Source organism: Papaver somniferum, chromosome 8, assembly GCF_003573695.1.
Source record: "Papaver somniferum cultivar HN1 chromosome 8, ASM357369v1, whole genome shotgun sequence".
NCBI classification, from domain to species: domain Eukaryota; kingdom Viridiplantae; phylum Streptophyta; class Magnoliopsida; order Ranunculales; family Papaveraceae; genus Papaver; species Papaver somniferum.
The window spans coordinates 66,217,903-66,235,378 of NC_039365.1; the positions used below are offsets into that span (position 1 = coordinate 66,217,903).

Here is a 17,476-nt window from a genome sequence, read left to right on the forward strand (position 1 = left end):
TAATATGGCTAACTAAAATGTTAAAAACAAACATGATATATAAACTTAGAAATCCGTGGGACTTGAAGAGGCCAAATTTAAAAACTACAATCTTAGAAAAAAAACGATCCACAATACCATAATTTATTTTTATAAATATTCAACGAGAAGATGTCAACTTTTGGTAAAGGATCTATTGACAACCTATAAATTTGAAATAGGATCAGGGAGTACAACATGTGTTCAAGGTTCTTTATGAGGTAATGTGTCGCCAGATTGTATTCCAAGTGAAGGTAGGAACATATGGAAGTGACAAAATGTCCAAGACTTTTGAAGTTACCAAAGCCTCCGTTAAGACGAACTGTTGGGCACAAAACTTTGTTGAATATTTAATGGCATAGGTTTGCATATATATAATCCCTTCGAAAAGGTAATTGATACACATTTTAAACATTGTCATCTAATGAGTGTTGAAAAATTACAGGAAAATCATGTCACATTGGAGAGTTTGTATCATCCGTTCGATGCAAAAAAATATTATTCTCTGCCTATTTGGAGGATCGACAACATGACCATGATAGATGAGTCAGTTTGAGAGAAATAGGAGCATGGAGAGACTTTTATGGACGATATTGATTAGTTGATTTCACTGAGATGAGCGTTGCTGACGACATATTTTCAAAAAATATTTAAACTTCCATGTTCATGTGGAGCATCATCTCATTATAAGCAATGAACCTAAATAAAAAAGTGTCTGGAAGTTAAGATTATATTTCTTTCGTTCGAGCAAATCTCCAGCGGTAAAATATTACTGGAAAAAAATAAGAAGAAAATAGAGGAAAATCCGGACTATTTTTATGACAAACCCATATTAAATCATAAGGAGTTGATAAGTATTCGAGACACAAATTATACGATGTATTTCAAATGAACCAACATCATGGCCCCTACCCAAATCCAGCCAGTTGGACTAGCCCCACAACTAGACCCAACCCCGCCAAACCCCTATATACAACTAATTAAATACAAATCTCTACTACGATGAGGATTGAATCCCTGACTTCCTACTTACTGAAGTTGATGGGATACCACTTAGCTATGTTCTTGGACTCAGGAAAATTCAGAATTTAAAGTAAATTGGTTTTGGAAATTTTCACGGAGATGGGAAATAGGGAAAGTGGGATGCCAAATGGGGAAACCAAATAAGATACTCCCTCCGTCCCCACTATAAAGGCGGAGAAGTAAAATTCTTTAATCCCTATAGCTAGGCATAAAACCAATTCCAATGTGGTTTCTTCCATATTTAATCTTATTAAAGAACATGATATTAACAAACTTAGTTAATGCCTTTAGTAATTCCCAAGAACAATTACACTTTCCAATTGATAAAAACTCTTAATAAATTGATATTTTCCATATTTCCTAGATAAATATATTGCAATCGATAAGGGTAAATCAGAGAACATAAGGAAAATTTATAAAAACCAAAAACTTTCTTATTTTAAAAGAATTCCACTTTTCAGCCTATATATAGGGGACGGATGGAGTATTCAATAATGCTAGGTTTACCGTGAATTAGTCTCGTGGAAAATCCCATCCCTCACATCACCTGGGATCCACTTCAGCCTTTCCATATCCAAATGTAAAGAAGCATTTCCCTCCTTCGTCCAATCCACTGACGGGATTTTATTCGGTTTTTTTGGACATGAACGTGGCATCACTCAGAAGTATTGTTCACAATTCTACACCAACTGAAGGTTTGCACCGCAAAGTGTCCTTCGCAGAAATTCAATGGTCCCATAGCAACTCTAAACATTGGGATAGGGAGTGGGGCAAAAATGGACCCCACCCCACCTCTCACACCGTACACCTTACGGTGCAAAATTTTGGTGGACCAATCATTTTTGATTTATGTAAGTACTAGCTGGGACTTCCGTATTTAAAAAAAAAGTACAAGCTGGACCCACAAAGGATTCTGTATAATCATCAGCGATCATTCTGATTTTGGTGTATATGACTCCCACGTACTACATCTTCTTCGTAGTGCCAACAAGAAAATTCTTCCGTTTCTCCCTCTCTCTTTTCAGCAAAAACTACCGCGTTGCTGTTTGATATTTTGATTTCCTTCTCAGAAAAAAAAAGGTTTGACAATTTCTCTGTTGTTCGATATAATGCATCATCTCTCATTGAGCATGAAAAACCCTTGTTTGCAATCTTTCGAAAAATTTATGTTCCTTGTTAATTACAACGTTTTTGAGTTAATTATATCTACATTTTGTTTAATTAGCGTTATATTATGAAATATTATGTTTGATCATGAAGTATTTTATAAATTCAAATTGTTTAGAAGGATACCAATGTTGAATTTACTCTTCATTGTAATCTATCAATTTGTTTTTGATTTACCAAGGGTTTTGTTGTCACAAAGAGATGAACTATAAACCCAGTAGATCATGATTACTCTAGCCAAGATGGTCAGACCGGATCCCACTCTGGTTGAACTTTGGAATGCAAATGTGATATGCATATTGTTGATTCCCCTAAGAGTTGTTTTAGATGTTAGAGCAAGTGAATAGGGAAGACAATCAGACGACTTACAAGAAAATGTGAATACATTTAAAAGAGTCTAAATTGTTGACTAGTTATAATTTCTTCTTTTTTTTTTCTTCCGGCTGGTGCTTTAACTTGTTAGTGGTAATGCAATCAGTTAAGTTGGAAATATGTTGAGATAATGCATACCTGTTCTTTCTTGCAAAATATTCAGTAAGAAACATGTTTGCTTGATATTACAGAATGGCAGGAAGTAGTAGTACTCAATTTAGAAAAGCTCTTGGAGCTCTGAAAGACTCCACAAAGGTGGGGTTGGCGAAGGTTAACAGTGGTTACAAGGTAATAGATATGTTTAACTAAAATTATCCTTATTATTCTTCAAACAGTTTCTGATAAGCACTAGTCTTATGTGTATAGGAACTGGATGTTGCAATTGTAAAGGCTACAAACCATGTTGAGCGTGTAGCAAAGGAGAAGCATGTTCGCTGTCAGTCTAGCATTTATAACTATAAATCTCTAATTTCATGTTTTAAAATTTAGTAATCTGGTCGGTTTTTATTTAAAAAAAAAAAAAATCTCTGGTTGAGGAATTATGCTTATAGTTTATGTTTTGGCAGTTATATTTGAGGCAATTTCATCTTCAAGACCGAGAGCTGATGTTTTGTATTGCATACATGCTCTTTCCAAACGTCTTGCTAAAACACATACTTGGGCGGTATGTTCCTAATTTCTGTCAAACACTGTTCTACATTTAACTTGACTTCTAGTTACTTCAATGGAGATACTGATGTTTGAAACACTCAGTACGGATTCAAATCTGATGTGGTATATTTGTCACCTGTATGTGTATATGTGAATGAGCCTAATAGGGAAGATTAACTGACATACAGTAGAACCCACTTAACCAAAATTGGTGACACAGCTTAAGTCTTAAAAAGATTTTTCATCATCTTCTTTTTTCTCATATGAGTTGTACATATTAGGAAAAGAAAGACCCTTAACATAAATGAAGTATGGATATATTATTTTTGCCTGAACTTTAATCTGGTTCAATAAAATTAGCAGTGAAGTGTGTGGTTGTGTTACCTGCAACTGGCTCTAAACACTTTGTTTCAGCAGTGAAAACTGTCAGAGTGGTGATTCTCATGTATTCTTTTACATTTTTAGATTCTGAACTACATGATGTCTATAGGCTGTATTAGTCTGGATGGGGCCAAAATCGTTCAAGTTAATTTAGTAAGTTCATAAGTCATGACAATATTGATTCCACTATAATAACCTTAAAATGCACTGTACCTCGACTGCAGCAAGGAGTACTAGCATGCAACTCCTGAAACTAATATATGGTTTAGGATGACATAGTTTAATGATTAAGAAATGACATCAAGATCTTATCCTACATAATGTTCGCCTAGAAAATTGGATGGTTCAGCTGAGTTGCACTCGAGTTTCAACTAAAAAGGCATTTGACCTCTTATTAGGTCTTTGCTATTATTCAGTTCTGGCCAACCTCTAGCTAGTCAGAACCTTCATTTTTTATGAGGTGAACTGTTTTTTCCAGTGGAAAACCTAGCGATCTACACATGATACTCCTGTTTCTAACATATTTCATACTGCCATTGATCACATAGTTCTCTTTCCTCCGCCATCTTTGTGTGTATATTATAATCTTGTGTAATTTACATGACCTTTTTTGAATTATTAGGTTGCTTTGAAAACTTTGTTCGTGATACATCGTGCATTAAGGGAAGTCGATTCTTCATTCCGCGAAGAACTTATTAGTTATAGAAGGACCAGAGGTCAAATGCTGAACTTGTCTCATTTTAAGGATGACTCAACTCCACAAGGTATTACTTATTCAGATAACTCATTTACTTCAATGATAGTTTACTTTTATTCAGACATCTGATTCAACTTATTTTTTGGCATTAAGCATGGGATTATTCTTCATGGGTTCGGATATATGCTCTATATCTAGAGGAGCGGTTAGAATGCTACAGAATACTAAATTATGATGTTGAGACGGATCGCCCAGTAAGCAATAATTTTAAGTTTTTCTCTTGTTGTTATCTACCTTTCTCCTTTTGGATTTCTCAATCAATTATTTCCTATTGTGCGTGTTACCAAAATGTTAATACAAGAGCTAAGCATCCGTAAGAAACCTGATCAATTCAATGAATTTAATGGTTAATTTCACTATGTTTCTTGAAATAAATAGTGGCTGCAGTAAAAGAAAAAAGTAATCTGTAATGCTCCAAAAAACCCATGTCCCTTTTTACATTAGGGTAGCCTATTTAAGTTGTCTTCTTCTGATGGGAAAAGTGCGTAATTGTTTGAATTGAGGATAGTAATATATCTTTTATATCGGCCTATTAGAATGCTTGTGATATTGCAGGTGACAAATGAGGATATTAATGAGATAAACTTGGTTTCTATCATTTTTCATTTGTGAACAGAGAACTAAGGAACTCGACACTGCTGATTTGATTGAACAATTACCAGCCTTGCAGCAGCTTCTTTTCCGCCTTCTTGCTTGCTTGGTAATCTCCCTTTCAGTTAGCTATTTACCATTGATTCTCAAACATTAGTATTCAAGGATATATGCTTTTTATGTCAGTTAAGAACTTATACGTAGTTTGTGTATTGTTTACTGAACATTGATAATGCACTATTCTGCAGCCAGAGGGAGCGGCTACTTATAATATTGTGATTCAGAATGCACTTTCACTTGTAAGGATTCTTCTCCTGAAAATCGTTATTTGTGTGACTTGATACCATTTAGTGACTCTCCCATGGCCTTCATTTTCCAGGTAGCAATCGAAAGCATTAGGCTTTATGCAGCAATAAATGATGGTATCCTCAATTTGGTTGACAAGGTTGGGTTCGGTTGTTTATACCTACTTTTTTGGTTTATAATTTCCAGTACATATTGATGATTGTTCTCCTGGAACAGTTTTTTGAGATGCAGCAACATGATGCTCTTAGAGCACTTGAAATTTATAAGAGGGCAGTGAATCAGGTAAATACCTTTCTACAAATTGCTTTTTGCAGATGAAAGTGAACTTAATAGTTGAAAATAATGTGTTTATAGCGCGCTGTATCTTTTCTTCAACGTTATAACATGGCATAGAATTTTATTTTCTTCAGACGGAGAAGTTATCTGAATTCTACGAAAAATGCAGAGGACTTGAGCTTGGACGAGGGCAAAAGTTTATCAAACTTGAAAAGGTTTGAGTCCCAAATTTGCCTTGACAATCTGCTTTCTTTCTACTAATCTTCAAAAGACAAACATCAATAGCTAAGGAGGTATTATGGTTGGCTATCTCGAGGCTTCTACTTTCACGGTGTTGCTAATATCATTTGATGTATGCAATTTTAGCTTCCTGCATCATTTCTCGCCGCGATGGAAGATTATGCAAAGGAAGCTCCACGATCACTAATAATCCAAAGGACTGCGGTACGAATTGATGTTTTACATTTTTTTTGCATGTTTGCTTAACCGTAAATTATTATCCTTCTTTATCCAGAAACCTAAGAGAATAAGGGTAAACTAGCGAATGTTAGTTTTGCTGTTAGGTTAGGATTGTGTAGGTGAAATCCCCGAGCCTTCACGATTCCCCCCTTCTCTTTTGTTTGAAATTGATTTCCACAGGACGGTTATCTTCTGGGATTTCTGTTAGTCCTTGAATTGCTAGTGAAGTGAGAATAGAACATTCTTTTATTTGTCAAACCTCATCCTTGGCATTAATACAAGTAGGTCCAATATTTCTCTGTCCATTGCCAGGTAAACGATGAAAAAGGGGCTACACCAAAAGCACGACCTACTACAAATGAAGTTTCACCCACCAAGGCTATTGAGCCAAAGAGAGAAATAGAGGACGAAGAAAATCGTGAGACATCCCTATCCCCTTCGGAAGACCTTATGAGTGAACAAAGTGAGGCTCCAGTAGTCCCACCTTTTTCTGATCTCTTGGTAAGGTTACGCTGACCAGAAATACATTCTTAAAAATGTGATTATGTATATATTGTATTGTGTGCCCAACAAAGAGATTTTTTTTTTTTTTGCCAGGGCTTAGACAGTGAAGTGAGCCAGGATGCATCCGAATTGGACGACAAAAACTCTCTTGCACTTGCTATTTATACCTCTGGTCTTTCCTAAACGTCCACTCTAGATATAAATACAGAATATATTTATGACTCTGGCACCTAATCCTTCATTTTACTTTCTTGTAGAAGATCCATTAAATCCTGGAAACCCTCCAAGTTTCACAGCTGAAAGTAGTGGGTGGGAGCTTGCTCTTATTGGCGCACCAAGTTCTAATGAAACTGCTGTGGCCGAGAGCAAACTGGTAATGACATTTCCATGCTTCCAATACCTTCAAGCGTGTTTAAATCCATCTACAGAATTATAGTCCAATACATCTGGAACTACATTTCTTAGCAATAGAGAAGTTCATCATCATTGGTTACCCTAAATCTAGTCTTAAATTGTAAAGAGGGAAAGCCCAACTAAAATTTGTCTGGAAGTGAATTTTCACCAACTAAAGATTTCATACACTAGTAGAAGCACGAGAAAAATATTCAAGTTATTAAAACCATGACTGGGTTTTCCCTACATGCTACATAGTATATGATTTCCCGTCTCAGGGAAAAGGTTACATATCACCATCCAATCCAATTGTCAGCAGTTTCAATGTGGAACCACGAACTTTATACAATTGTTTGCTGAATTGACAGGATTTTGGTGTTGCTTTTCCATCTCTTGCTAATCTATCTTACGCTTTTGTTTTAGGCTGGTGGCCTGGACAAATTAACACTTGACAGTCTATATGAGCATGCAATCGCGAGCCAGGCAAATAATAGCCAAGATTCAAGCAACCCCAACGGTGCCTATCAAGCGGGACAGATGGTTCTAAATCCTTTCGTGACGGGCCCTGGATTTACCGAAGACCCATTTTTCGCCTCCAACGGTATTGCACCACCGCCCAATGTCCAGATGGCGGCAATGAACCAGCAACGCCAACTTATGCAGCAACAACAACAGCAGCAACCACAACATCAGACAAATAATAGCCAAGATTCAAGCAACCCCTTTGGAAACCCGTTTCTTGCAGAAGATGTTCCATCTTATCCGCCACCTCAAAATCCCTACACAGGCTTCATTTAGGTTTTGCAAGATTTGTTTTAGAGATAAGCAAGGGTATATGTACAAGGAGGAGCAAGTGAAAATTGATTAAAGATTTAGGAGTCGTAGATATTTGGCGTGGCTAGCAGAGGCAGGCGGGTGCCACAAATGACTTGGTTGGTTATTATTACTCCTACACTCCAAGTATTTTCTGCCTCTTCGAGATTTCCCTTCTCCTCATGGTATTATCAAATTCTCTTCATCTCTTGGTATGATCAAATTCTAACACATCTGCTGCAAAAGTAGGTGTTAAGAAGAGACGATGTACATATGAAGTTAAATCTATCTCATGAGTAATTACTCGGTTAACAATGTTTGTCATGGAGGGGGTGTGCAAGGGGGTTGGTTAGAATGTAATTAAATCTATCTCATGAGTAATTCGTCTGTTGATTTCCTACCCGGGAAGAATGTAACATGCATGGCAACAATATTACTGCGTCTAAACAAGGACATCACATCACAATGTGTGGTTGCCCGTCTTTAGCACCATACACCTGTCTTTGAAGGGTCACTCTCTTCACTGAGAGTGTCCTAACAAATGTCAAATTACGCCCTTTCTCGGGGTTGCACAAATACTGGTACGGGTATTTGATACGTTAATACTGGTACGGGTATTTGATTCCGGTACGTATCGAAGAATCTGATTCGGCATCTCCGAAAATAACCCGCATGTATAAATATTTGCAAATGCAATTTTATAGGACCCAATGGAGAGTCCGATTTAGAACTAGGGTCCGGTTCTAGGGTCCGGTTTATAGGACCCAAAATTATTTGAATGATTAAATTAGAACTAGGGTTCGGTTTTCACGCGGCAACAATGGAGATTGGTTCATCTTCGAATCATATCAGAGAAACGGTTATGGGGTCAGATCAGAATTTAGGGCTGAGCTTGCAGGGTTTGAAAATGAATGCTGATACTTCTAAGAAGTGGGTCGAGGTAGTAAATGGTGATAGTAGAGTTGGTGGGATTTTTTCTTCTTCAAGTTTGAATCAGGATAATGGTAATGCTTGGAGATGGTTACGAACAAAAAATCAAAGATTAAATCGCAGGCTGTCAATCAAGTTTCGATTGATTGCAAATATAAGTCTTTCATTCTTACAAGGATTTCAAATGGTTTATTGATGGAGGAGAAAACTAGAAATACTAAGGACGTGATTCAGGTTACAGTGAGTAGAGAGGTTATTGTTTGGATGAAGAATATTATGAGGAAGGAATCGAAAAAGAATTTTATGGGCAATGGTATTGGACTTTTCATAGAAATGACGAACACATCTTGTTCTCAAGGAATGAAAACAAGTATGGTGAATTTTTCAGAGCTTCTTTTTCCATCAACAAAAAAAGACAATCAATGTGTTTCTAGGCTGAGTCTGTTGAACTTAGATGGTCTCATTTCACTGTTGCCTTTTCAAGCATTGTCACTTCAAAAGCGAAAGTAATTCAGGAGGAATCACATATTTCACAGGTGTTTGAGGAATCATAGATTTTTCATTTTGCAGTGCTTAATTCTTCTCCAATGATTAACACCACGCCAAGTAACTGGGATCTTGCTTTGACAGTTGAGGTTTCTGACGTAAACAAATCATGGGATCAGGTTGGGTATGAAATTACTAGAAGATTTGAGTTCAATAACAACTTTGATTTATTTCCTTTTGATGACAAAAAAGCTTTTTTCTTTGTTACCGAGGAGATTAAACAAGATTTAGTCAGAAGAGGATTTTGGATTTTTAATGGGACATCAATTAGAATTTTACCATGGTGGGATGTTGTTAATGCTGTTTCAAATATCGATAATTCATGGATTGAGATCAAAGGTGCACCTTTCAATCTATGGGGTGATTCTTTATTTAAATCGCTTGGAAGTAATTTTGGTGGTCTTTTGGAAGTTCATGCGTCCACAATATGTTGGGAAGATGATTCTGGTATCCGTATCAAGGTAAAGAATGTTGTTCAAACATCTTCAAGTTTTTTATTCCAATTTAATGGTGCAACTTTTACTGTTAACATCAATCCTTTGAAGCTTGTTAATGGAAAACCAGAATTGCTATTCAAAAAAGTCAGTGTTCCGAAAATTTTGTTTGACTCGGTCATTGTACCGGTAATTCAGCCCCAAAGAAGCCAAAGAATGTTTCAGTCAATATGCACTTGCCGAAAATAGCTCAGTCAATATTACGGCCGCTTGATTTACGGCGTAAAGAATTATTCAAAAGATTTTCTTTACCGGTACAAGATTTGGAGGTAATTTCAAAGAATAATTCAAATTCAAAATTTTCCTCCAAATGTTCGGGTATGGATTCAGCCGGGTCGGATATGGATTCGGATTCTGGTTCCTCAATGGGTTCAGATATTTCAAATTTGAATTCAACGGCTATTCTGGATAATAATAATGTTACTCCAACAGTATTGTCTCTAACTTTCCATAATGAAGATGAAGTAAATGATTATTTAGAAAAGGCTGTTTCGATTCCTTATCTTCAGAAATTAGATGCTGATTGCTTGGAAGATGTTACTCCGATTTCAATTGTAGAACCAACTGTGGAAAAGTTCACAATGATTCACCAAACTACTAAAAAATGGAGTACTCTTAGACATAAGGTATGTCCTAAACTGAGAAATCAATTTGAAGATGTTCTTATGCAAATGGTCAATTTAGGGCCAAAAATTGGGTTGAATTATGAGGGATCGAAGGAGGAGATTAATGATGCTATGATGGAAGCTATTAAAGAGCATCTCAGGAACTTTGACAAGAATCGTGTCAATTCATCTAAATTTGGTTTATTTTTGGATTTTTGGTTAATCAGTTTTTAATGAAGATCGTTGGATGGAATATTAGAGGTTTAAATGATTTAAACAGAAGAGATATTGTTAAAAAGAAAGTTAGAGATTGGAAACCTACAATTTTACTTCTCCAAGAGACCAAATTGCAGCTTTGTACTGATTTGATTGCTTGGCAATGTTGGGGAAATAAGCATGTAAAATGGATTGATTTACCATCGCAAGGTAGTTCTGGAGGTATTCTTTGTCTTTGGGATTCTTCTAAGATTGATGTTATGGATTTTTTAATGGGTCCTTATTCAATTACTATATTATGCAAAACAATTGGTACTTCTTTTGAATGGATGTTCACTGGCATTTACGCTCCTTGTGCCTCTTATACTGAAGATGTCAATCTTTTTTGGAGAGAAATAGAAGAAGCTCGAAATTTCTGGAATTTCCCCTAGGTCATTGGTGGAGATTTTAATGAAATCCGTTTTGGTCATGAAAGATCAAAAGGCAGTAACATTACTACTGGCAAGAGAAAATTAAACAAATTCATCTCGAAGCATCGACAAATTGATCTTCCGTTGATTGGTGCTTCCTTTACTTGGACAAATAATCAAGTGAAAAGTGTGAGGAGTCGAATTGATCAATTCTTAGTCTCAATTCCTTGGGATCTAGAATATCCAAATGTTATTCAACAAGCTCTCCCTAGACCAGTCTCTGATCATAACCCTATAGCTCTCATTTGTGATGGTTTGAAGCGTGGTCCTTCTCCGTTTCACTGTGAGTATTATTGGATTATATCCTGATTCTTTTTCTTTAATTAAAAGTTGGTGGGAGTCCTTTTCTGTTTCAGGTAATGCAGGTTTTGTATTCTGTAAAAAGATACAATTGTTTAAGCCTAAACTAAGAGACTGGAGCAAGCAAGAATATGGGGAATTAGAGAGAAAGTTGGAAGAGCTGGAGGAAGTTTTCTCTAATATAGACATTGAAGAATATCTAAACAATGGGCTTACTGAGGAGCAGTGGGATGAAAGAGTTGCAGCAAAACAAGAATGGTGTAGGCTTACTTTGGTAAGAGCTGAAAAGTGGAGAGCAAGAGCTAGAGCTGAGAACATGAAGAACAATGAAAAGAATACAAAGTATTTTCATAGATTGGCAAATGACAACAGAAGAAAGAGTTACATTGGTTCTATTAAGTTAAATGGAGTTCAAACAGAAAATGAAGATGAAATAAAGAATGGCATTGTGGATTTTTTTCAGAATATTTTCAAAGCCAATTCTCAAAGACAAGTTAATATGGAAGGAATCCATTTCAACACAATTTATGAAGATGTTTGTGCTAACTTGGAGAAGGATTTTGATGAATAGGAATGTTTAAAAGCAATTAAATTGCTTGGCCAAAACAAAGCCCCTGGACCATATGGCTTTCCAATGAGCTTTTATTTGTTATGTTGGGATATTATAAAACAAGATTTTATATTGGTGGTGAAGGATTTACAATCTAGAGGGTTTCTTGATTGGAGGCTTAAAAACACATTCATAGCTCTCATTCCAAAGAAGGATACAATTGAAGAAATAAAAGATTTGAGACCAATCAGTCTTGTTCATGGTGCTTACAAAATTATTTCCAAAATGATGGCAGAAAGATTTAAGGACACCCTTCCTTCTGTTATTTCTCAACATCAAACAACTTTCATTAAGAAAAGACAGATTTTAGATGGGGTGTTAATAGCTAATGAGATTATTGATTCAAGATTAAAAAGTGAGAAGCCTGGTCTGTTATGCAAAGTGGATTTTGGGAAGGCTTTTGATCATGTCAATTGAGAATTCTTAGATGAAATTCTAAAGCTTATGGGGTATGGAGAGAAATGGAGAAAGTGGGTCAAGTGTTGTGTGGAGTTTGTGAAATTCTCTGTGTTGATTAATGGCAGTGAAAATGGGTTCTTTACAAGTGGAAAAGGAATCAGGCAAGGTGACCCTTTGTCACCTTTTTTATTTCTTTTGGTTGGCGAAGCTCTCACATATATGATTAAGCAAGCTCAAGATCAAGGTTTGTTATCAGGTTTCAAAGTGAGTGATGCAAGCATGCTTATTAGTCATTTGCAATTTGCAGATGACACTTTGATCTTTCTTGATGCTGATATTGATCAAGTGAAGAATCTCAGGTTACTCCTTATTTCTTTTGAAGTCTTAACTGGTCTTAAAATAAATTTTCCCAAAAGTCAAATCTTTGGAGTTGGTTATGATGGTGATCTTTCTCAATTCTGGGACATTTTGGGTTGTTATTCTGGTTTTTTACCAACAATCTACTTAGGTCTTCCCCTTGGTGATAAATCTAGAGGAGTTACTAAATGGGATAAAATCATTGATCGATTTATTGCCAAATTAGCTGGTTGGAAGAGAATTCTTCTTAAGAGAGCAGGTAAAATAACACTTATAAATAGTGTTCTTGCTAGCTTGCCTGTTTACTATATGAGCTTATTTGAAATGCCAGTTGCAGTTTGTAAGAAGCTTGAGAATATAATGAGAGATTTCTTATGGCATGATAACATTTGGAGGAAGAAGCTACATCTAGTAAAATGGCATGCCCTTTGCAGAAGAAAGAAATTTGGTGGTTTGGGTGTTAAAAATTTGAAAATGATGAATCAAGTTCTTCTTTGTAAATGGTCTTGGAGGTTTGCAAATGAAAAAGATGCACTGTGGAGAAATCTTGTAGCTGATAAATATGGTGTGGGAGAGGTTGATTGGTTGGCTAAAATTCCACATTGCTCCTATGGAAATTCAGTCTGGAGGTCCATCATGAATTGCAACAAATTCTTTCTCAAGCATGTCAAGTTCAAAGTTAATTCTGGCACAATTACAAGATTTTGGGAGGATAGCTGGTTATATGATAGAACTTTTAAAGATTGTTACCTCATCTGTACAATTTAGCAAGATCAAAAAGTTTCAAGGTGTCAGTAGTTGGTATTACAGGTGATAATGGTATTGTTTGGAACCTTAGAACTCCTACAAGATTTTTTGGTGAAACTGTTGTGGAAAAAACTATTCTTCTTACTGATTTGAGGTCTTTTTCATTCAATATTGATGCTGAAGATGAACTTCAATGGTCTCTGAGCTCTTCAAAAACCTACTCAGTGAAATCCTTATATGATTTTCTTTCCACTATTGATTCAAATGATCAAGAGAATGTTATTTTCTCTTTTATTTGGAAACAAAAGTATCCTCCAAAGATTGGTTTCTTCATCTGGACTATTGCTCGTAACAGGCTTCCTACAAGAGATTATTTAAGAAGGAAAGGTATGGATGTTCCACTTGACTGTGTTTTTTGCTCAGAACATGAAACTACTTGACACTTGATTTTACATTGTCCTTTTGCTAAGAAAATCTGGAGTTGTTTTCTGGAAAAGTTAAATTGGTTCTTCTCAATGCCTGAACATATTACAACTGCAATTCAAGCTTGGCATCTAAATCAACCTTCTTCCGCTTTAACTGCTATTTGGAACCTAATCCCTGCTGCAATTCTTTGGTGCATCTAGCAAGAGAGGAATGCTAGAGTGTTTAATGGCAAAGTCAGCAATGAATTGGAAGTCATCAATAAAGCAATCTATTGTCTTTATTCTTGGTCTTTAGAAATCAAGGATTTTGAGCTTATTTTTTCCACAAATGTAATGAATAATTAGCATTCTACTTTTTTTGGCTGATTAGGAGGTATTCAGTTTGGGTCTGTTTTAGGCTTTCTTTTTGTTTGTGCTTAGCATGTGTGTAGGTTTTGCACTTTTCTTTTTCTTCCTTGTTCTCTGGTGTAGGGTGGTATAATTCCTTTTTATACCCTCTCCTTTTGATCAATAAAATCCTTTCTTTGCTGATCAAAATTTTTTTTATAGGACCCAAGAATGTATTAGAGCACACAAATTAAATCTAATCCGAAAAACATTCATTGTACACCTATATATCACAACATTTTAGTCCCACATTGCTAGCAAACTTGAAATTTCCTCTCTCAACCCTCACTATGAGGGGAGTAAACTCCTTCATTTTCTTTTTAAGTGTTTCTCCTCACATGTACAAAGCACGTGAAAGCAATAGAGAACTTAAAAAAAAATGAAGATAAAACCTTTAGGAAAACTAATAAATTTTTGATAAGCCTTTTGAGAAGTATCCGAAGGCATCATATCGGAGAATCCGACTCGGGATACGTACATAATCCTCAGGTATATGCGCAACCCTTTTTTGTTTAAAAAACTAGGGTTTAACCCGTGCCATAATGGGACGGCTGTTATATAAATCACATCATGTTAGATTATTTATTGAAAATAGCTTCTAGTCAAATTATTCTGGACTTTGAGAAAGAATCCCGGAGAACATGGGCTTTCGTACACATGTAAGATTATTTTGTAAATACCAATCTATTGTCAAATTATAATGTGTAATTTGAATAATCTTATAAGTTTTTCTCTAAGTTTATCTATCAAGATGAAATCAAAGTTCTATTTCCACTAAGTCTAAACAAATAGAAACGAAAAATTGGTTCTTAAGAAAAACTCACCTTTCTAGACTAAAAAGTTGTGAATAGATTAAAACCCCGACGACCTGTGATAGCCAAATTTTTATAATTAGGCTAATCATAAAATACATGCACCACTAAATTTCAACCATGAGCTTATTGTAATCAATAAGGTTATCTTTGAAAATGTATACTTCAGCTAAATATACAAAATATCATTTTTAATAAAATGATAGAAACCTCAAAAATTCATACATGAAACAATGTAAAAAAGAAAGGATTTTCCTCAGAGTAGTTTAACTGGTCACAGATGTACGTTTTGGTGGACGAAGATTGAGAGAAAATTGAAAGAATATTGAATGAAACTATACTCTGGGATTTGAGTTTTTTCCTCTCCACAATCTATCTCCCTTCCCAACTTTATTTTTGATTTTCGTTTGCTCCAAAGTAAGGAATTAGAATTTTCAAACCCACTCATCCTATCGTATGTGAGCGAGATAATCAATTGTTCAGTTTTATAAGAAGGTAGGTTGGTTATTTTGAGTTGATCAAATTTTTCCATTTTGATTTAGACTTTTGAGACGGGAATAAGAGAATATGTAATGAATTTTTCTCAATTAAAGTGTGTATCATGGGATCGACCGCAACCGTGAATTTACTAATTGGGAGGAAAAATCAGGACCGGTCTTTATCTTCCGTAACTTAGCGAAGCTTCATTTTATAATACACGGTTCAAAGAAATAGGCAGAAAAATATACATAACTAGGGTATGACTCTTACCATAACGACACATCTTGATAATAAGTAATTTTTTGTGTATTGATTTTGACTTGTGCCCGTTTGTTTGTAGTAATTATATAACGTGACATTTTGTGGTTTACTTTATCTTTTTTGATCTTTCATGTATTTTGACCGAGTTTATATTATTAATAAGACGATTAACCACAACTTTAATTTATAATGTTACCCATTTTGTAGCGACACAAAATTAACATAGCTTATTGCTACTCAACAACCATCACCACCACTGCAAACCATCTAATACCACTTGTTTCTCCACCACAACCGCCGCCTACCTCCCGTTGGCCGTTTGTCGTACTTCTAATTTTGAATCACAAATATTATGAGTAAAGGTAGCAGGGGTACCGTTTAGGTTGAACAAACTTAGGTCGTTAATTAATGTATTCTATTATATTTTTTATTGTTATATACTTTGTTATATTGCAATCAACTTTATTTGAATGGTTGGAACCATGATTTATACAACCGGATAATAAAGGTAGCAGGGGTACCGTTTAGGTGATTAGGCGGTTACGATCATTTTTTTCTTCTAAATGGTATGGTCTCATCTTCAAAATATTATAATATTTTTTATCAATCGTGATGACCAACTACATCTTTCACGATACAATGTTGCATGTGTTGTAAATTTAGAGAACTAATAATGTCCACGAATATTCACCAACATCACCACCATAAAACCACCCATCAACATTATTTTTTCCACCACCACTGATATTATCGCCTCCACCACTTCTACCAGCCACCACTTCTTCCACTACTAACCACTAATTTCTATTGATATAACTTTTATTAAAATGTTTATTAATGTAAAATTAAATAAATTATTCATCATGAGACATTAATCAATAAAAAACTCATAATGATTAACTTTAATTAGAGCAAACCATAATCATGGATTTAGCTTTCCCCAGAATGCATCCTGACCGCTCTTTATCTAGGTTAAGTTGTACATGCTTTGTTTTATATTCTTGACAAATTAACCGGGAGGTATCAAATGAGATTTCTATTGACTCGCTGAAAGTAATTTAGAGTCTTTGTGACTTGTAAGGTCAAATAAAATGAGATTTGTAAAGAGTTTCTTGTGATTTGTAGAGACAAAGAAATGTATAATATCTAATGAAAAACTGAAAACATCTGCAGGTTTTATTTATAATGCACGTTATAATGCTAATAAAAGTACCATGAATACCTAGTAAAATATGTGTTCATTGTCAAAATAAGTCTCGTCGTTGTCCTATGCCTAAGTTTTCATTCTCTTTATTCCACTCATCCCACATTTTGTTTGCCATTCCATCTCGCCACTGGTTAGGGGAAAAAAGCTCGGTATACACGAGGATAAAGAAGAAAAGAGAGGAGATGTCCAATGTATTCAGATGAGGTCGGCTGGATTACTGGACAAATGACATGTTCATTGGCCATCAACTCAAAAACAAGAAAAGAGAAAAGAAAAATGATCCTACTCACAAAAAAAATTCTCAAAATTTCCAAGTAACCCAAAGTATCACCTCTTGGGAAGAGATTTTTACCATGCATATTTTCCTAAAAAATCTCCCCAAATCACTGAAAGTAACAAATCAATGACTTTCAATTCTCCTTTGAATAATAGGAGTGTTAGAGTGACTCTTATGAAATCCTAATGCAATAACATGTTGTTCAATTCTCACATTTAAATAAACTAAAAAAAATCTCTAAC

At 35.3% G+C, this 17,476-nt stretch overlaps 1 protein-coding gene across 1 annotated transcript; it reads left to right on the top strand.

The window, feature by feature from the left end:
- The first annotated feature begins 2,011 nt into the window (after nucleotides 1-2,011).
- Nucleotides 2,012-8,159, top strand: LOC113304734 (putative clathrin assembly protein At5g35200). The gene is made up of 16 exons (XM_026553879.1): nucleotides 2,012-2,121; nucleotides 2,772-2,868; nucleotides 2,947-3,016; nucleotides 3,147-3,244; nucleotides 4,235-4,376; nucleotides 4,463-4,563; nucleotides 4,986-5,069; nucleotides 5,209-5,259; nucleotides 5,340-5,405; nucleotides 5,483-5,548; nucleotides 5,677-5,757; nucleotides 5,909-5,986; nucleotides 6,314-6,502; nucleotides 6,599-6,677; nucleotides 6,763-6,878; nucleotides 7,322-8,159. Exons 2-16 carry the CDS (start codon nucleotides 2,773-2,775, stop codon nucleotides 7,694-7,696), a joined length of 1,692 nt encoding a protein of 563 aa, XP_026409664.1. The 5' UTR covers nucleotides 2,012-2,121; nucleotide 2,772; the 3' UTR covers nucleotides 7,697-8,159.
- Nucleotides 8,160-17,476: the final 9,317 nt, after the last annotated feature.